Source organism: Pseudoliparis swirei, chromosome 15 (genome assembly GCF_029220125.1).
Source record: "Pseudoliparis swirei isolate HS2019 ecotype Mariana Trench chromosome 15, NWPU_hadal_v1, whole genome shotgun sequence".
NCBI classification, from domain to species: domain Eukaryota; kingdom Metazoa; phylum Chordata; class Actinopteri; order Perciformes; family Liparidae; genus Pseudoliparis; species Pseudoliparis swirei.
The window spans coordinates 6,554,513-6,576,689 of NC_079402.1; the positions used below are offsets into that span (position 1 = coordinate 6,554,513).

Here is a 22,177-nt window from a genome sequence, read left to right on the forward strand (position 1 = left end):
TCCCCCGCTTTAGAGTCTGCTGTCCTTTGTGCACAGGGACACCGTCATGTTACAAAGTGCCATGTCTCAAATAACATTGTTTGCTGTAGCATTACGATTTCCCTTCACTGGAACTTTGTGCTCAAAACATGAACAGGTGCAGACTAGAGTAGCCACACTTTAGGACAGAAGAAGTTCACACTGACTGGTATGGAGAATAATATGCATGTCAGAACATTTTTAATTCTGACAATTAGGGCTTAATATTGTGACATTTGTCTCAGAACTCAATTACATTTTGGTTTTATTGATAAAAACATTGACTTTATAGCTAGAATTTTGACTTTGAGTCAGAACTCACATGTGGCCCTCTCCCGTACACAAGTGTGCTCTTCTACTGACAGGACATATTTTTACTGTGGTCAATTTTGAACTCTTTCATAATTAATCTTCAGAAGGATATTATGCAACACAACACAGTATGTGAGGTATAACCAGTGTGCCTCTGTGACCCACGTGGGTTTCCAATGATCACAATTAGACATTGAGAACATGAAGTACTTTTCTGTGATTAATTTGCCTCTATGCAGGTTTCCCCTCTCAAAACTAAAGCCGCTCATCCACCACCGCCAGTTCGACCCCGGCACCGGGAAGGAAACATCCCGTGAACTGTCGGCGACGACCCCGCTGACGACAGCAGCTGCGCACTGAGAGCGAGGGTTCGAACCCGGCGAGCGGCGTCCTCGTTTTAATCATCCGCCTCTTACCTTGTCAAGTGATCCCTCCGCGCTGCTCTGTCGCCGACTGGCAGCCTCAAGTGTTCTGCCCCGACAGGAGTTTGCCTTGTGGGTGGATCCGGGGCTACACCTGGGCGTGACGCCGCTGACGCACGCACGCACGCACGCACGCAGAGAAGTTGTCGATTTACCTGAGCGCCTGTTTCGAGCTGATGAACAGAGAGGTTAGAGGGGAAGGAAACGTGACATCTGGCGGAGGTCCAAGAATAAAGTTTGTGAGTTATGCCAGTTATCTAGTTCTTCTTTATCTCGCTCGCTCTCTCTCTCATTCTCAACATGTTTGGAGATTGGAGTGTGCCAAAATGCAACGATTGAAATTCATTCAGGAATGTCCTCCTCCCTTGAGGCGTTTTGGTTTCCTGTTCTCATCTCTGACGTCACTGATGAATGTTTATATCTATCTATCGATCTATTCATCTATCTTTCATATTATATATTTCAATGATGCCTTCGGAATCCTGCTCAAGCTTCCGAGATGGACAAGCGCAGATCAGATGTTTGTGAGCCGGAATGTTCCCACTTTTCATGCTGTTTTGAGTAATTTTATGTATAAATTTAAATGTCGACTAAGTGTCTCAGAGAATGTAGTTATAAAAGCCTTGGCTGACCCAGCACTGAGTGATACCAGGTATCTGTCTTGTTTCTGGAAGCAATGGAACAAATGTTTGTATGTTTTTTAATCCCGAGTGATTTTTTTTTTGGCTGCAATGGCTGGACCGGTGTCCTCGTATTGTATTTTATATATTGTTGTTGTATTTGTGTTTGTTGTTTTATGGACCCATGAGTCTGGAATATATATATATATATATATCCATCCATCAATCCATTATATTTTTTCCCAGCACATACAGTATCTGATGCCGTGGAGCCGCCGACCCATTATTTGACGCCTTTTGATGTGAGAATGCTTTTCCCAGTTTGGAGAAAACTGGGCAAAGGAGCTTAGCAACGCACTGCTAAGGCGGCAGCAGAACTCCTCAAAGAAAAAATCTCCTTCAGTTTAAATAAGAGTTGGCCATTTTAATAATATGTTTACTCTTCCTTGCTGTCACAAAGCCCTTTTTGACAGCGGAGCTAAAGTCATTATCTGGGCCCTCTTCAAAGCCACAGAAAAACTCCAAAGTCGAACCGCTGGTCTACTGCTGCCTTTATTGGTACGTTTAGTTTTTAGTTTTAAATCTGGGTGTCTATTTCTCTTAACCGGAGGCGTGTCGAAAGCCATCTATTGTAGGAGCACCTCATACAACCCCACTTTAAATCATCTAAACTGAAAACATATTTTGAGTATCGGGGTCATTTTTTGGAACCAACTGCCAATGATGTCATTGGTTTTCTTAAGGAGAGGCTTGATGTGATACTGGAAACATACAAATGTAAACTTTGAAGCCCCCCCACACACACACTGTTGTTAAAACAGCCGCTGGTTGCCATAGGTGTCAGACTGGAAGCAGAGCGGCTTTGTGTTGGGCAACACTGACAACCACGCCTGGCATTCCTCTGTGCCTGAGCTGAGAACACACCCATTCAGCTGGTTCACTGAGGACTCACACACACACACACACACACACACACACACACACACATGTACACATGTACACATGCATTTAAGTGGCACTAACATCTCAACCACATCTTTTGTTTGAGGACAAGCCTGTTTCTGAAAAGAATAATGAGTACTTTTGAGGATGCATAATTCCTTATGTCTGTCTCCGTTGTCTCTGAGGTTAAAGGAAGGTCAGACCTCAGAAAATTATTTTAATCTGATCTGATCAAAGTGGAGCACTTTATCATGTACAAACCAATGCACAAGCTTGATAGCTGCGGATCGAGACGGAATCAGGGAAACCATTATTATGTGTTTTAAAAGTTCTTATGGAAAAAAAAATTCTTACCACCTTTTATATCATATATCATGTCGCCCACATGAATCTAAACACAACCCTTCACTCTGGGTGGGCTATTTCATTACAGCCGGTTGGCTGGATTTAAAATACATCTTCAATTATTTGTTGGTTATAGTTTGTATTAAAAATCTAAATCTGTAAAGTCTAAATGTAGAGTAAGAAGTAGAAGTAGGAAGTAGACAAAAAATACTTACATTTATCTACACCACTTGAAATAAGCCTATTCAAATGTGTTGCTGTTTAATATAGCACATCATCACCTCGGAATACGATGTCCTTCCAACATGTCCCGGAACAAAACAGTTTGTGGGATAAAGTAAAGCAAACTAAGTGTTCCCTCTGAGGTGATTAAGATAAACGTATTCTACTCAAATTGTACTCTCTTTCATTTACTCATCATGTGGTAAGATTCTTTTTCTCCTTATTTAAAAAAAAATGTTTTCATGTTGCTTCTCTATCTGTTCCGCATTACAACATACGTTGTTTTTGGAATCTCTCTCCATTTCCTGTCATTAAACCAACCTCGTCGTCGGTAAACAACGAACGCTGACCTGCCCACGTGACAGTGATTTCAAAGTCCCGCTGCACGGCCACCCTTTGTTTACATTCACTGCACTTTATTCTAAAGTGGAGAATGAGAATGGAGATTGCTTGAATATTTCACCGTGTTAGATAAGATAAGATTCAAGTATTTACAGCAGCATAGGGTAAAGTGCAAACAAGAGACATCGTAAAAAATGATTAAAAAAACAAGTATATGGAATAGGCAAAAGAAACTGTACAGAATCCACAATAACCAAAATAGGGAACAACTATTATTCCAGAGTGTATTTATATGCACAGGTTTGAATTGTTTACTGGGAGCAGAGCTGGTTGTGCAGCCTGACAGCAGCAGGAAGGAAGGACCTCCAGCACTCTAAAAAAAGAAAAGTTGAGTCAACTTAAAAAAGTGAGGCAACCAGCTGCAAAGCCTTTTTGAGTTCACTCAACTCAGGGCTAATGTGTTGTGTCAACTTATGATAAGAAGTTCACTCAAAGTGATATCTTAAGTTTGTCAAACGTAACATTACTATTCAGACGTACTTATGTATTTAAGTTAACACTACTTAAAATATTGCATTTGATAGTTACATCTACTCATGTACTTAAGTTCAGAACACTTAAAATATTAAATTGGAGAAACTTTAAATTGTGTGTTCTTGTAGATTAAAAACATACATCAACAGCACTTAAATTTTTTTTTAGAATTGTTTTGTTGAGCGAACTTACTTTTAACTTAAAATGTTTTGTTGAGAGAACTTACTTTTAACTTAAAATGTTTTGTTACTAAATTTCACTGCCCATTATTTGAGTACACTCAACATTCTTTGCAACATTGCCTTCATTTAAATTAATTTAAAATGTACACCGTTTTCTTTGGAAAAGTCAACAGTTAAAGAAAACAAACTTCTTCAAACACAAAATGTTTATTAACAATAACTAAACATTTGTTTGCATAACTATATGAATTCCAGGTGTCAACACTTGAACATAGACAGCAGAGGGTCAACATCCTTAAAAATCAAAATGGCTGCATAAAGAAAAAAAAAGAAAAATCTGTTTTTTAAATCCAAAATCAAGGCCTTGAAACAAGCTTTGGAACATGGTTGTGACACGTGTGTAGCCGTCACGAGTAGGTTACCCCCCCCTAAAGCACCAATAAGCAACAAGTAGCCAGAGGGATATTCGGTAATAAGGTTTATTCCGACAGCAGACTGTCTCTGCGCTACACGCTCCTCTCATCTCCTGTCTGTCCAGCTCCTTTATGGAGACAGACTCAGATAACCAACACAGATCGTCATCAGCTATACTGATTACCAATCTGATTACCAATCAGTCCAGCTGATGACAATCAGACACCGTTCCCTGAACCACACCCCCGCTCCACCCACTCTTCAGTATTCCCAGTTCAACTCCTTTCACGTAAGATTCCTCCGGGTCTGTATTCAACACAAAAACAAGCATACAGAGACTATAATAAATATTCACCGCCTCTTTGAAATTTTCATTTAGTTCCTTCCCATTCTGTAACAATACAATTTAAAAGTCAAAAGACATTTTAATGCAGATTTTAAAAACTAAAATATACCACTTTCATACAAGAGTCACCTCCTACCAGGGGCGGCTTGTCCATTAGGGCGATTGGGGCGACGCACTGCCTCGGGGGGAAAGAAAAAAGAAGAAAAAAAGAAAAGAAAAAAGTCGCATTCTACCACTAGACGTCTGCTCTGCCTCTGTACGTCATTGTCCAATCAGGTAACAGTCATTCAGTCAGCCTAAAGTCGTGCTTCAAATGGCCCCGCCCCTTCTGGGGCGACTTTGGGCGAAATGAAAATCGCCCCAGACCTCTCCCATTGACTCCAATGTTAAACCCATTTTTTTCACAAAACAGAGCTAATAAATGCATTCTCTATGGCTTCCGGGAGGACTCGCCCCTCCAGGTCTTGTCATAATTAATCGACGTAAAAGCGTCTCAGTACGTCATACAGCTTCGACAGAGGCATATTCAGTCGGCCAGTGCTCAGGGCAACAGCAGCGATTCAATTATTTCTTTAAAAGAGACTCCTTTCGGTCGGCGTAACATTGAAGACACATCGGCAACAATAGAAGTAGGACCTCCTAGACCAGCGGTCGCCAACACGTCGATCGGTCGACCTCGGAGACGTTCCCTGTCGCTCTCCAAAATAAAATGAAAATAAAATCAGAGACACATTGTTCCTCATTCTCGAACATTTTCTGAGGTGTCTTCTGAAACGTTTTCTTCCTGACTGGAAGATCGACGTCACAAAAGATCTCCGCCTGATGTTAAAGAACTCCTGTAAACGGGTTCTCTGACAGCCGTGTTGTCAGCTGTGCTCCTGAAAGAGGAACATAGGACTACAGGTGAGGCGCAGGGGAAATGCAGAAAGACCTTTATTGACAACTCCACATATTACACACGGTCAAAGTACACCGACATAAAACTAAGTCATGAATAAATAAATGTTGAAATGCCTGTACCTTAATGTAAATGTTTACGTTATGGTATTTACAAGTTGCGCCTGCGCATGCGCGACAGCCGAGATTCTTGGCGACTTGCCAGGTCTTACCTCCGTGAGTTGGGCTTTTCTGCTGTTGCCCTTCAAAACAAAAGCTCAACATTTAGCTTTTTCTTGTCTGGTGGAGCAATCTGGTTTACTTGAAAGTGATTGCAATTGTATTTCTTCTATTATTTGAAAAAGCACAGATGCAGGGATCACAAATGGGGATCTCATATTTATTATTATAATTATTTAAATCTTGTTGAAAAAAATCACCAAATCAAAGACCAGGAGCTGGATTACTGACAGACAGCTCACAGACGGCCTCAGACTGTCTGTCTGTTTATGAACAAACGACAAGCTCACAGACATAGTTCAGTCACAGCCATAACACTGATTGGAGTCACATGACTTGATGGCATTGTGAAGAAGCTACACATAGACAGCTGTCTGAAGTTCTGTGGTTTTGGGAGGGTTAATCATTATCAAAAAAATTGCCCCCCCCGAGAATTTTTTCAGGAGCCGCCACTGCCTCCTACACATTAGTATTATAGTATTTCAATCTTCATAGTCTGTTAAATTAAATAAATAAATTGAGCAAAATACAGGGAAACATTTGCTCTCACGGTACAGGCTCCCTTTAATTCAATAAGTGACAAAAACCTGAACTGGAGCAAATCTGCCATTAAACAATGGACAATTCAATTCAATTCAGTTTATTTGTATAGCCCAATTTCACAAATTACAAATTTGTCTTCGTCTCTTTACACAATCTGTACAGTAGACATCCCTGCCCCCCCAGCTCACATCGCCCTCAAAAACTCAAATAACCCTTCAGGGGGGGAAAGGAAGAAACCTGGAGGAGAGGGAGAGGAGGAGCAAGGATCCTCTGATGCTGGAGATGGAATGGATGTATGCAATACAGAGAATGTGACAGATTTATAGAGTTAATGTTAAATACATGAATAGAATATGACAGAGCGAATAGTTATAGGCATGATATTCCACGATGGAGACTCTTCCACATCCCATCAGGGAGATGGCGGGGGAGGAGAGGGCGGAGTCCACAGGACAGTATGAGTCATGAGCAGGAATTCACGACCCAGACGCGATGCCTCAGCAGATAGATTTAGCATTTGGCCCAGGTCGCCGAAGTGAAAAATGAAACGAAAGACAAAGCAGAGAAAGAGAAGTTGAGCAAAAAATTGAATTCATCCTTATGAACGAAAGATGAAAAAAAAGTGCAGGGAGGTACTAGAGTCCTAAAACGTCAGCCGGGCATAAGCTTCCAGCATATCATGGGGCTGACCCAGGACCTGATTCAGCTCTGGAACCAAGCTGGTTAAAGAGGGTCTACTCTAAGTCTACTCTTAGTCTACTGTGTCTTTGTTCTGTCTACTGAAAACGACATAAAACGTAAAAAAGGAGATGAAAGTTCCTAAGGCCTCTGCTTATTTCTACTTTTTAAGACTCTATACACTTTTTAGACTCAGGCAACTACAAGTAGTCCCTCTGTAGGGCAATATGGTACGACAAGCTCTAAGATGGGATGACAATCAAGGCAAGAGGCTTTGATGGTTAAGAGAAGAATTTTAAATGGATTTTAAGATAAGAGAAGAAAGTTATTCTTGATTCAGTGCAGGAGTGATGAGAGTGAGCAGTTTAGTTAGTGCACGATTCTTGTTATTCATTCCTTGCATACTGAGGATCTATCTCTGGATGAGCATGGCTCATATAAGGAGCCTAAATCCAGTCTCGTAATCTAATAATCCAGAAAGCAGTAACATCTCTTTTGACAAATTTTTCTGATTTTTTTTGAGAATGATTAAAGAATGAAAGGATTTGAAAGATGCTATACGCTTGTTGACTCTTTGATGTTTGCAAAGATAACGTCAAGACTTTCTTTACAGTGGTTAGGGATGCCAGGCTTTGCAGTGGTGTTGGATGCATGCAGGCAATGCTGCTCACAGATCCCACACTAGGGCATCTGATTGATCTCGGGTTTAATTGGCCGATTAAAATTACTGCTCTGAACATTCCATGTTTTATGTCTTTAATGGTTGCTTTTTTTTATATCCTTCCAAATCTAATCCATATCTAAATATAAAAAACAAACAATGGTATCAAAAACCAATGTATTTTAAACAGGGGCTAAAGAAAATATTGTTAGATTATTTTATTATTTAAAATATAAGATTAAAGTAGTATATATGTATTTACATATATATATATATATGTATTTATATATGTATTTGTATATATATATATATATATGTGTGTGTTTACTGACATATACATGCGCAGTGGCCTTAGTTACCTCAGCAGATGCCCAAACCACTATATTAAGTTTTCTCAACTTAACATTTTAAGTGGATTCCACTCTTTATTAATGAAATTGACATTTTGAGTTCGTTCAACTTTTTTCAAAGGCATTTGTTGACTCAACTTAAAAAAATGTGTTAGGACAACAAATTTGAAGTTGGGCTTTTTAGAGTGAGTGGGTGAAGCCGCACAGTGTCCTGCATGGGGTGGGAGGTGTTGTCCATCAGGGACGATAGCTGAGCCGTCATCCTCCTGTCTCCATCCACCTCCACCGTCTCCAGAGGACACCCCAGCACACTGGTGTCTGTACACATGACATCTATTGCACCTGTTCATCCTGGAGAGGGATCCTCCTCTGTTGCTCTCCTGAAGGTTTCTTCCCTTTTTTCCCCATGAAGGGTTGTTTGGGAGTTTTTCCTGATCCGATGTTAGGTTTTGGGGCAGGGATGTCTGTGTGTACAGATTGTAAAGCACTCTGAGACAAATTTGTAATTTCTGAAAAATGGGCTATACAAATAAACTGAATTGAATTGAATTGCTGTTGAGATGCTGCTGCTCAAGCAGACCACTCCATAAAAGATGGCTGATGTCATGTCAAGTTGAAAAAGGGTCCTCGGGAGAGTTCCCTGCACTCCAAAAGACCTCAGTCTCCTCAGCAGTCCTTTTTTGTAAAGTGCATGAGTTTGCTCAGTCCTGTCCAGTTTATTATTCAGGTGAACACCAAGGTACAATATTTTACAATCTCAATGTCCATTCCGTTGATGTCCACTGGTTCCGGAGGAGCGTGTTTCCCCCGGCGGTAGTCCACCACCAGCTCTTTGGTTGAAGTCTATCTGGAGGCGGTTCTGTTGGCACCATCCTATAAAGGTTCAGTTCCCTGTATTCCCTGTCATCACCGGCGTAAATGAAGCGGACGATTGTGGAGTCACCAGAGATCTTTTCCAGGTGGCAGTTAGCAGAGTAGTGTTTTAAAGTCCGAGGTGTATATGGAGAAGAGGAATGGGGCCAGAACGGTTCCTTGCGGGAACAAGAACGGAACGGAATCATTGAAAGCGTTCGGCTACAGGACAGCAAGTCTGACTCACAGACATGGTGAGGTAGTCCGGTCTGCTCCAACTGTCCCTCAGAAGCAATGGCTGGATGGTGTTGAAGACACTGGAGAAGTCAAAAACATCCATCCTTTTCCAGGTGAGAAAGGCCTCTGAGAAGGAGGTAGATGACTGCGTCATCCACCCCGGTGCCAGGTTGATAGGCGAACTGAAGCGAGTCCACACATGAGCTCACCGGGGGGTGAAGATGTAGAAAGACCAGCCTCTCCAGGGTCTTCATCAGTTTGGATGTTCGAGCTACTGGCCTGAAGCTTTTGAAGTCCTTGGGCTGCGGGTCTTTGGTACTGGTACCACGCTGGATGTTTGAGCCACTGGCCTGAAGCTGTTGAAGTCCTTGGGCCGTGCGTCTTTGGTACTGGTACCACACTGGATGTTTTTCATATACCTATGGTACTTTCCCGGCTTCAAGTTCAAGTTGCGCTTCTATCCTGCACAGCTTGTCTGCACAGGACCTGAGGATCCTTGAGCTGTTGTGGCCTGGACCCGAGGCCTTTCTCACCTTTATCTTCCTCAGTTCCTTTCTCACCTGGTTATATCTAAGGGACAAGTTGTTGGAGTGGCGTGGCGTGCTGGTCATGGAGTGCAGTGTTTCGGAGTGTGGAGGGGAGGGACTGCAGACGATGCGGGGTTGCAGCAGCAGGGAGGTCTGGATGGGGGGAAGGGTGTATGGTTATTCAAATCTGTACAGGTCATTTACCCACTTTTGGTCCCCCATAGACTGTTGGTTGGGCCTCTTGTGGCCAGACATCGCCTGGAGGCCCTTCCATACCCCGCTCATGTTGTTCCGCTGCAGCTTCAAAGGAGCAGGGCAAAATAAAAAATTATACAAAAGGGAAAGCCGCGTGTTAAAGGGTTCCCTTTTGAATTTCACCCGACGGGGAGATGAACACGTTGCGTCATCCGGCCGTTCAGGGTGTGACTGCAGCTCAAAGGGAACATGCTGCAGCATGGCAGCGCCACACTGACACAACCTTTACTCACACACACTGATAACCCACGATGCTGCAACGGCTTACACAAGACGTCCCCAGGGTGGTTACGTCAGTGTTATTCTCAGAACTATTTATTCATTTCTTATTTGTAAATTTGTTTGTACATGTTGTCTGTGTTCGTGTTTAACGAGTTAATATCAGTTTAAAACAGCGTAACTTTTCACTGTCTATATTTCTTCTCATAGAAGTTGCTTCAGTAAAAGTACCGATACCATAGTTTAAAAATACTTGTTTTTGGTAAAAGCCCTAGTTACTTAAATAAAAAACATCCAACAGAGATTTCACGTGTTTTGTTTTCTGGCTATGGAGACCAGAGCAACGGTGCCCCCTGTAGTAGTTTGAACAGACTGGTCACAGATGAGGTTTGACTCGAAGATCAATTCATCAGAATTCTTTATTGAATACCAATCATGGGAAGAAAAGCATAATTTACTGGACTGCCGAATTTCTTCAACTTCTCAGAGGAAACAGAAAGATCTTTTATACCATAACCTGTCATGGAATCACCAAAACTTCTCATAAAGATATTAATATTAGATACAATGTGAGAGATGCTGAGAATAGGCATGCGAAACATGAGTCCATATATGGAGACAGTCAGAACACAAGTATGCAAGACATTGATCTCTATATAGATAAGAGTGGACCCTCCTGGGTCAACCAGATACACCTGTTCAACCAGAGGGTGTCCACTCACACCGAGTTCATCTGTGAATATCAGTGTGTGAACAATTACAAAATATATGGAAATATATACTCATAAATTGTGTCATAAACTAATATAATAATATTATGTACAATGTTATCAATCTTAACATGTAGATAACAGGAGATATCAAATATATCATCCCCCGCCCCCCTTTGTTTTCCGACCAGGTGGCATTTGGTCGCCTCAAAGTCCGCTGCACTCCATCCAATCCCCACGCTTCCTTTTCAGACATTGATGAATGTATTCTGTCATATTCCATTTGTGATAAACATTATATAAAAATAAAAATAATAAAGGCAAAGATGTGGCGATAGTCACAGGAGCTACTGGTGGCAGCATGTACACGTGCCAAAGAAGATAACAAAAAAACAGCAAATCTTATTTTTGTTGTTGATCTTAAACAAATGATAACATAATGAACGTTATATTTTTATTCTTCCAAAACATCCCCCTAAATGTCACACATCGTTCGTATAACTCGTTATTTTCTTAATGGATTCATCTAATGATTATTTTCTTCAATAATTGTTTTGTTTGTAAAAAATAACCAGAGAGAAGCGGTTTCAAGTTTCTGTTCAAACTTCAACTCCATAACTAATTCATCACAATCACACCTCACTTTGGAGAGCCGGCAGGAGGACAGCACGGAATAAAACCAGACTAATTAGGGGAGTGAAAACAGGTGAGCACGAGGTCACATGACTGCAGGGCGAACAAGGGACAGGTGAAGCCAATCAGGCGGGGCAGACCGATCGAAATCCGTGGCCGAGGTAACAAAGCAAAGTAGTTGTCAGTATGTCTTCGACATTATCCGGTCACACCCTAGGAAATGAATGTAAAAACAATTTCTTGACCAAAACATGAAACACACCCGAAGTTTAATTTTTTGTTTTTGTTACAACCCTGTTACGATTGAGACTTGGACTAAAACATCGGACAGCTTGAAATGGTTCATGGCAGCAGACAACCTGGGGTTGTTCGTCTGAAAATATTAGAAATACGGGTGAAAGAATCACAAAATAAGAGTAAAATACTCCTCTGCCAACAGGTAAGAATACAAGACTGAGTGCAGCTTTTTGTTTATCTCAGAGTTACATTATTAAACTGTGAGCTGTGAGTCAGAGACGAAGTACAAGTTTTACTAAACCTCACCTCACACATTGGCACACCTTACATCTGTTCTTAAACCTTACCAAGTAGTTCTGTTGCCAAAAACTAACTGTGACAGGTCCTAACGGTGAGTTTCCAGTCAGAAGTTTATTTAAAAAAAGACTGTATGTCTTGTAGAGTTGTAATAGCTTTATCTTGACTTGCACGTAGATATAAAACATGTCTTTAAATTACATTACATACAAAGGATATGATTATTAATAAAGGATATTATGAAGGATACTATGAAGAATGTATTGAGAAAATATAGAAGTCACTCACTATTTGTTTTTAACTAAGATGATTCAAGTATAAATGGAATTGTATTGATCATAGAGGATGGTCAAAATGGAGGCTGCACATGGAGATATTGTACATTTCTGTTCCCAGCAGGAACTATTGCTTGCTTAACAGAGAGTAGAGACGCTACCAGAAGTAGGGGAATTATTTCTGAGTAGGACTGTTTACCTGAGGGAGGACTCGCCCCTGTGAAGCGGTTAGCCATTAGCATGCTGTGTTACTGTCAGTTATGTGTATGTTACCAGAAACTTACCAATGGAGAGGCCATAAGCCCAGCGGCTGAGAGTATTTAACCCACGTGAACCTTTATTCAGGGCAATACTGTTCTTCAATTCAGTTTATTTTGCTGTTTCTTGGGATTTTTTCCTGCTACAATGTGAGGTCCTGGGACAGGGATGTTATAGATTGTAAAGCCCTTTGAAGCAAATTGGAAATATGTGATTTTGGGCTATATAAAATAAACTGAATTGAATTGATCGTTTACAAAGCAAGATGGAATTGCTTTTAGATTGTTGACCCGCAAACACATGGCGTCTACGTACGAGAACCATATATGCTGGTCATAATTTTTGTTATTAAATACTTTTTTTATTATAAATCATTGGATTTTGGACTTTGATTCGCCCAAAGTTAACTGGACTTAACTGTACGTTCCTGTTGGTGCTGCTAATGCTTTAAATGTGCTGCTGCTGCGACTCACTTCTGCTTTTCCTTCTGCTGTATATTTGCTGTTATTTCTTGCTTTCCTATCAAGAGTAACATGGTGTTGGTCTTTTGTTCAAATGGCTTAAAACAACCCCATCAGCAGCAGAGCGGGAATTCCTCCGAGATTGTTTTTATATTTGTAAGAGTATTTCTCTATCCACTGTTTTTGTGTGTGTGCACAGATCCAATTTGCACAAATACATTTGGAAGTGCCGATAATGTGTAAATACGTTGAAATAGTGTCGGTTTGTTTTTGGGAAAATGTTCCATATTAATAAACAATATTGTATGTCTGAATTGCTCCAATAGGAACATTTTGTTCCAGAAATGATGATTCTTCCGAAAGAGCACTCTACAAATGTGATTCTTGAGAGTTAATATTTGACATGGCTGATAACATCCAATTATCAGGAAACCAGAGAAGCACGATAAAAGATGATGTCTGACGACAAACAGCTCACCACAGCTGGACAACAGCCAGCAGCCACAGCTGATGATTTGTGCCGTAAAACCATGTGGGTCAACGGGGTGATGAATAAATAAATATAGAATGCTCCGGTTGAACCTTTGAAAAATGTCCCAACAGTGCTGGAAACAAACCCCACCCTGTCTGACGAAAAGCAGCAGAGCGCTGATCCGAGCTTGAGGGAGGTGAAGGTCAGACCTCCACCCTCCAGTGATTTATTGTCATCTCTTTGCCTCTTTAAAAACTGAAGAAGTATGTTAGGAAAAGAGTAATCTCGGAACATAGAGACTATCTGACGACGTTTCAGCCTCTGGGGGGAAAACGCCAATATTTATGGGCTTCCTGTGTTGCCAGACACGTTATGATAACATGTCCAAAATTACGTTTATTGTCCATCTAGCAACTCGTGAAGTGAGAGACAACGTCCACACCATGATGGTATTTCTCCATTCATAGGCAGGCATCTGTTTATGGAGATTAATAGGAGGCGAACATTGTCGTCGGGCCAATAGCTGATGGGTTCTGAGATTTTTATGGAAATTAACCTTTACAATCTCCTTTTAGAGAAAACAAATTCAATTCAGTTTATTTTGTAGAGCCCATTATCACAAATAACAAATTTGCCTGAGGGCTTTACAATCTGTACACATACGACATCCCTGTCCCAGGACCTCACATCGGATCAGGAAAAACTCCCAGAAAATACGATGTGAAACACTTAAATGTCTCCAAGCATTTATTAAACAGATACTGGACTAATAAAATGTATTGAACAGAGCTCTTCACCACAGATGGTTAGGAGGTCTGACTCAGAAAAATATTTCAACAGTTTTATGCATACAATTTTTTTTTTTTTATATCCCCCCCCCCATAGTCCTCCTTCCCTCCCTCATGCACAAAGGCCTTGATGCATGTAAGATGTTATTTGGCTGCGGCCCTGAGAGGAAAGAGTGAAGGACAGAAAGACAAAACAATAACGGAATTTATCGTATTATTATTAAGATTAATTCTGTTATTGTCCTTTTTGTTCAATGGCGCCGATCAGACTGGGTCCAGATGACCAGAGTTCAGCAATACAGTTAACTTTAGAAAAACACTTGGATACAATTCCATAGTTTGCTCTCCGCATGTACCGTTTAGCTGAATGTCACCAAAGCCCACTCCAATGTGATCGGTCAATACTACTATGACTACAGATGGACTACAAACCTAACACCTGAACCCTTTGGTTTATTAAGATTGGACAGAAAAGGGCCTTTAAGGCAACACTATATGACCAATGAATTAATTAAAGGCTGAATAACATTCACACATATACATATTGTTTATTGACACAAACATTGTTTCATGCCTCCTGCATACGTCGGATGTATAAACGGGTTTCAATTGCAGGCAGAGACGGATGAAATCACCTCGATGAGTCAAAATGAAGTCATCCCGACGTTCATCTCATGACGCTACCTGGAGCCTGTCCATGCTTGTTCCAGCAAAAAGCCTCTAAACACGTATCATTATTGATATTAGAGTCAAGTATCATTCCACAGAAACCACCAGAGCCACAGAGTTTGAAGTCATATCTGGGGTGTTGATGTTTCTCAAAATTTTAATCCACACGCTTCCGTAACACAGACACGGAATGACCCGGAATCACGACGCTGAAGGAAACATCCGGAACTTTTGTTCTCAACCGTTTTACCAAAATTCCAAAAGCTCCTCGAAAGTTCTCGATTTTCTCCGCCGATCCAAGTTCTGAGTAGAAAGAAGACGTTGGGTGAGCAATGAGAGACAAAGGCCTCCGCGAAGGGTCGTGGCTGAACACGACGTAAGTCATGGAGAACTAGTACGGATATTTACTTCCATGTGAAACGAGACGTATACATACCTTTGTGGCTCCAGAGGGAGCTGTTAGAAGTCACATTGTTCAAGTGATGTCAAGCTCCTCTGTTATGGAACCAGCTTCTAATTTCAGTCCGGGAGGCAGACACAGTCACCTCATTTAAGAATAGACTTAGGGCTCGATTACACCAGACGCGCCTCTCAAAAACGCGTCGCCCGCAAAACCATTGATTCCCTATGGCGCGCCTTTTAAATGCCACGCGGCGCGTTTTTTGTGTGTTTTTCAGGCGCGTTCAAAAGTTAAAATATTCTCAACTTTAGACGCGAGTCGCGGAGGCGCACAGCTCATCAATGTCACACTCGGCCAATGCAGCCAATCAAATCAAGCAGGAGGCGGGCTTTCTTTCCTGTTTTCCCGAGGAAAACCTCATATAGCGGTATTTAATTACGAAGAGCTTTATAATCCTAAATCTAAACACGACTCAAACTGACTCCTACTCAGTCGGAAGTGCAACTGAAAGCGCTCGCCACCGAGACACAATTGGCGGAATAGATGGTGGTGTTCGCCGTACTCTTTCCTTTCTTTTGAAAAAATATCTTGAACCCCAAATCAACAGTTGGTTGCGCACGCAGGTCCGCTCCACAGGCGCACCGCGCTGTTTTGCCCGGCGTATTTTCGAAAAAAGGCGTTTTTGGTGCGGCTGCGCTTTTTAGAGTCGCATCTGGTGTGATTGTGCCCTTAAGACATTCCTCTTCGATAGGATACACTGAGCACCTCTCTCCTCTTCTCTCTCTCCTTATGGATGAATTTACATCTCTCCATCACACATTACTAACTCTGACTTCACGTCTCATAGGGACCATTGGACCTGGCTGTGTCTGATGCCTCCTGCTGGGGGCCCGGCCTCCTGCAATGGCCCTGCTCAGGGCCATTGCAGTTTACTTTTATTTTGGTTTGGCCTGATTAGCCTGAAACTCTCGCTATAAAATGTACAAAAGTATTATCTCAATAACGCCCAACTTATCTTCATGGCCCAACAAATGAATGGAAGTCCACAGTTCCATCCGAACAGGAGTGCCTCGCTGTCCAAGAAGGTTTATGAAATCCAGCTGTTTATGAAATCTCTTGATGCTCAGTTTACTTTTATAGACATTACTGTTTTTGTTTCTTTGACGAGCAGATCTGTCCACAAAATGAATGAAACGTCTCCGTCAACCGCTCTATACCTTCCTTTTCCTCTCCACGCCAATCAGCATGAAAAGAAAGAGGCGCTCAAAGCGCTGCATTATCAAAATGGCACATTTATTGCTGCTGAACGGTCATGAACATGAACCTCATTGAATCACGACGAGATGAGAGCCAACAGCCAACGGTCGGGCCGGCACGAGAAAGAATAAAAACCCTCAGCACAGAATTAAAAAAGAACCTGTCCCCCAACACCTCCACTGATCTGCAATAAAAAACAATATGTAATAATAATAACAGCATCAACAATGACAGCAACCATAAGGACAATACTAATTAAAAGTAAAAGAATAAAACAGTAACCAGAAATAATTAAGTAAATGGGAAATGTAGAAAAATACTATGGAATACAGATTCTGCTGTGTTGATGTGTGTTTTTGTTTCTTTTGTTCTTAAATTTTCTTCCTGATATTTTGCCGCGCGGAATGGAACGGAAACTTCACAGGCTCGTCATGGTTCAGATAAAATATCTCATCATCAAATCGTCATAAATCTAATCAAATAATGTTTTTAATTCATCCTGAATTTGTTTTTATTAAAACAAATCTAGTCATTCTGTTATCTTACAGAAATCTGATGTTTTGTGTTTACTTATTCTTTTAATTATTATTTAATTATCTTTTAATATTCATTATTTTAATTATTTATTATTAAAAAAAGTAAGCCACGTTTTATTTTAATGTATGACTGATTAACTTTAAATGTGCTTATATATAGTAATGCATATAGAAAAATAGCGATCGACAAAGGAAGCTGTAAAAAAAAGAATCCCCGGCACAGGGGTCATTCTGATGTGTGCGTTTTTCTTTCTTTTCCATCTCTTCACTGAATTGCATCACAAGGAAAGAAAAGAGGCCACGGTTTATATATTTTCTTCTTCACATAATGGTTATAATACTGAAAATGAAGCATGTCTTAAAAATGACAGAGACCATGATGAACTGAATAAGAGGACGAGTCACCGTGTGTGTATTTGTGCTTGTTGTTCATTGGGCTGTTGGAAAGTCCAGTGTAGCCTACTGTGTTCCATGGGGATATTTTAAATGATTACCTTCGCATTGAAAATGCATGTATGTATATGTATGCATGTATATATATATATATATATTATTTTATATTTTACTTTGTATACTTTGCACAGTCATTGTATTATATTTGTTTGTGTGTGTGTATATATATATATATACTGTATATACTTCATTTTATATTTTACTTGTATACATCTATATCTTTCATCCCTGTTTTTTATATTTTATACTTTATTCTCGTATGTTTAGTTTATTGGTGCTGCTACTGTGCTGACAAATTTCCCCTTGGGGATTAATAAAGTATCTATCTATCTATCTAAGGTAATGTTTTGATCGCCGTGTATTTGTATGCGTGCGTGCGTTTTATTCGCATAAGTCAAAAAGTATTAAACCGAATCGCGTGAAATTTGGTGGGATGATTGGTTATTATCCGGGGAACGATCGGGTCAAAGGTCAATGTCATGAAAAGGTCAAAATCTTCTTTTTACCATAGCGCGGTCAATTTATATCCAATTGGCATGCAACTAATGCCAACATGTTCATAATTCAATGCCCAATCTTGTGATATGCGAAGGTATGCGCTCTACCGAGTGCCCGATCTAGTTTTTTAATGTGTCAATAAATTGTTCTCTTATATTGTTAAATTGCTCTTTTACCAGTGAGGGACAAAATGTGGGGGCCAACCTTGACCCCACGCTTGGATTAGATCGATACAGATGTGCAGGTGGCGGCTCATTGACACCAAATTTGCTGCGAAAAAATTTGAAACTTTTTCAAATAGATTCACGACAAGCTGACACATTTATAAGTTGTGCTCCTGGAAATCTGCATCAACTTCAAGTCTTGTTCACGTGTTTGTTGAACAGCTGTAATAAAGTATAGCAACGTTAAAAGGAGACAGTCAGTGTGTTTACATGATGGTATAATTCGAATCTTGCTTTAGTCGGACTATGCTATCTTTTGGGGGATCTGCTGTTATCCCAATATACATGGCAGTGAGTAATTCGAATCATTGGCAGAAAGCATGTCATATCCGATACGATAGGTGGCGCTGTTTTCATTACAACTCGTGGTGATACAGCCATTTCCGCTTGACCTCTTCACCACCACCAACAACAACCAACAACATCAACATTTCGAGAAAGATGGCGAAGAGAGATCAAGGCGAAGCTACATCCCTCTACTATTCTTGCATGATGTTAATAGTGACATTATCGTCTCTTTCGACTCTTCGACTTCGGGTCACGACATGGGAGGGAGGGAGGAGGAGGCGGGATCTCAAGCATGCGCAAAGACGCAAAGTTCAGTTCCTAATCCAATTCACCGTTACATGCCGCGATAGTCGAATTATCAACCGGATCGGATCGAGTTATCCAGGGGTGTTAATCGGATCGTAGTCGGACCGCACATAGTCCAACAAAGGTGTTTACATGAAACGGATAATCCGATTTCAGTCCGACTAAGCCAGTTATTCGAATGCATGTAAACACGGTCACTGTGGTTGCAGCAGCAGTTTGCATTGAAGCTCTCTGTTGCGTTGCCAGGTTGGGCACAATGGCAACCGACTCTCGGATGGAGGGCTTGGGAGTTGTTGGAAGATTTTTCTTTTCTTGGAGTTAGGCCTTCTTTGTGCTAAACTTGGCTTAACACAACCTATTCCGACCTCTGTACACACAGAAAGGAAATAGATCTGACTGGAAAGTATGGTCGGGAATAATCGACTGAAAAACCGTGCCGCTTAACTTAAATAATGTCAACGATATACAAAAAATTTGAATTTACTGAATTGTTGAATAATTAAAATTTTTATTCATTTGTATCACTGATGGCACATGATTTAATACACTAGAAATATAACTTTATAAAAGAGAGATCATTAGGGGCCTGAAAAGTAACATGGTCTCAAAAATGTATAAAACATTTTATGTTTAGGTTATGTTTTCAGTTTTGTTTGTTTGTTTTGTCAGCAGAAAATCTTCTGACTCGATTCATTAGACTTGGCGGAAGGTGTAGACTAGAGCATCAATAACATATTCAACTAGAACCACCTGTGAACTTCAATTCTTTCACTTAACTTATTGAACAAAAACTAAAATACTGGTGAGGTTTAATCAGCTTGGGTCCCAAGAATAGTTTTTACACTAGATGTCTAACTGATAGTGCTGTAGCTAAATTTAAAGAAGCGATTCCTTCTGTATTTGATTCGATACCACGTCTCAATATAACAGAGGACTCCTGGTCTAACTTTAGTCCGTCCCAGATTGATCATCTTGTTGACAGTGCCATAGGCTCTCTGAGAATGACACTGGACTCGATAGCCCCTCTGAAGAAGAAGACAGTGAGGAAGAGGAGGTTTGCTCCCTGGTATAACCCTCAGACCCGCAAACTGAAGCAAACGTCACGAAGCTTGAACGCATATGGCGTTCAACTAATCTCGAAGAATCCCGCTTAGTTTGGCGAGATAGTCTTAAAACATATAAGAAGGCCCTCCGTAATGCCAGAGCAGCCTATTACTCATCAATAATAGAAAAAAATAAAGACAACCCCAGGTTTCTCTTCAGCACTGTAGCCATGCTGACAGAGAGTCACAGCTCTGTGGAGCCGAGCATTCCTATAAACCTTAGTGGTAATGACTTTATGAACTTCTTTAATGAAAAGATTTTAACTATTAGGGACAAGATTAATAATCTCTTGCCCATAACCAGTGCCAATCTGTCCTCAAGTGGAATGGCCTTGGAAACCGCTGTATGCCCTGGTGTATAATTGAGGATTTTCTCCTATCAACCGTGACCAATTATTTTCAACGGTTTCTACTTCGAACACGTCTACCTGTCTCTTGGACCCCATCCCGACGAGGCTGCTTAAAGACGTTTTGCCTTTAATTGGCGGCTCTCTATTAGATATTATCAATGTGTCTCTGCTAACAGGCCACGTACCACACTCCTTCAAGGTGGCTGTTATTAAACCTCTCCTGAAGAAGCCCACTCTGGATCCAGAGGTATTGGCTAACTACAGACCGATCTCTAACCTCCCTTCCTCTCCAAGATCCTTGAGAAAGTGGTCGCAAATCAGTTGTGCGACTTTCTACATCATAATAGTTTATTTGAGAAATTTCAATCAGGATTTAGAAAACACCACAGCACCGGGGCGGCACTGGTGAAAATTACAAATGACCTCTTAATGGCAGCAGATAAAGGACTCCTCTCTGTCCTGGTCTTGTTAGACCTTAGTGCTGCATTCGACACCATTGACCATGACATCCTGTTACAGAGACTGGAGCAGTCGATTGGCATTTCAGGCACGGCACTAATTTGGTTTAAATCCTATTTATCAGATCGATCTCAGTTTGTATTTGTAAACGATGACGCCGATAACCACCAACGTTAATCACGGAGTTCCACAAGGTTCTGTGCTTGGACCAATTTTATTTACCTTATACATGCTTCCTTTGGGCAATATTATCAGGAAACACTCCATAAACTTTCATTGTTATGCAGATGACACTCAACTATATTTATCGATAAAACCAGAGGAGAGCAACCAACTCTGTAAAATTCAAGCATGTCTTAAAGACATAAAAACATGGATGACCTGCAACTTCTTGATGTTAAACTCAGACAAAACCAAGTAATTTTAATCGGCCCTGAGCACCTCAGAGATCAATTATCTGGTGATGTGGATTCTGTAGACGGCATTGCCCTGGCATCCAACACCACTGTAAAGAATCTTGGCGTTATCTTTGATCGGGACTTGTCCTTTAACTCCCACGTAAAGCAAATCTCAAGGACTGCATTCTTTCATCTATGTAATATTTCAAAATCAGGCACATCTTGTCTCAAAAGATGCAGAAAAATTGGTTCACGTTCGTTACTTGAGACTGGATTACTGCAACTCCTTATTAGCAGGCTGCTCTAATAAATCTCTTAGGTCCCTCCAGTTGATCCAGAATGCTGCAGCTCGTGTTCTCACTAAAACTAAGAAAAGAGATCACATCACTCCTGCACTAGCTGCTCTGCACTGGCTCCCAGTAAAATCAAGAATCACTTTTAAAATTCTTCTCTTAACCTACAAAGCCTTGATTGGTGATGCTCCATCATATCTTAAGGAGCTTGTCGTACCATATTGCCCAACTAGAGAGCTACGCTCACTAAATGCGGGACTACTTGTAGTTCCTAGAGTCTTAAAAAGTAGAATGGGAGCCAGAGCCTTTAGTTATCAAGCTCCTCTTTTATGGAACCAGCTTCCAATTTCAGTCCGGGAGGCAGACACAGTCACCTCGTTTAAGAGTAGACTTAAGACCTTCCTCTTTGACAGAGCTTATAGTTAGGGCTGAATCAGGTTTGCCCTGGTCCAGCCCCTTGATATGCTGCTATAGGCTTATAGCTGCCGGGGGACGTTTAGGATGCACTGAGTACCTATCTCCTCTTTGTTCTCTCCTTAAGGATGAATTTTCATCTCTCAATCACACGTTACTAACTCTGCTTTCTCCCGGAAGTCCTTTTGACTTTACGTCTCATGGGGTCATCGGACCCTATGAGACGGCATAGATCCTATCTGCCTGATGGATCGTCTGGGT

General features: G+C 40.9%; 1 protein-coding gene across 1 annotated transcript in view; it reads right to left on the reverse strand.

Annotated features, from left to right (window-relative positions):
- Positions 1–9,948, reverse strand: part of LOC130205669 (uncharacterized) — a 73,516-nt gene extending 63,568 nt beyond the window's left edge. The window contains exons 1-6 of the mRNA XM_056433168.1: positions 9,868–9,948; positions 9,670–9,816; positions 9,416–9,525; positions 9,147–9,318; positions 8,958–9,078; positions 747–925 (exon numbers count right to left, since the gene is read on the reverse strand). Of these exons, the coding sequence (XP_056289143.1) occupies positions 747–925; positions 8,958–9,078; positions 9,147–9,318; positions 9,416–9,525; positions 9,670–9,816; positions 9,868–9,948 (810 nt within the window). The remainder of the gene's footprint in view (positions 1–746; positions 926–8,957; positions 9,079–9,146; positions 9,319–9,415; positions 9,526–9,669; positions 9,817–9,867) is intronic.
- Between the last annotated feature and the right edge of the window lie 12,229 nt (positions 9,949–22,177).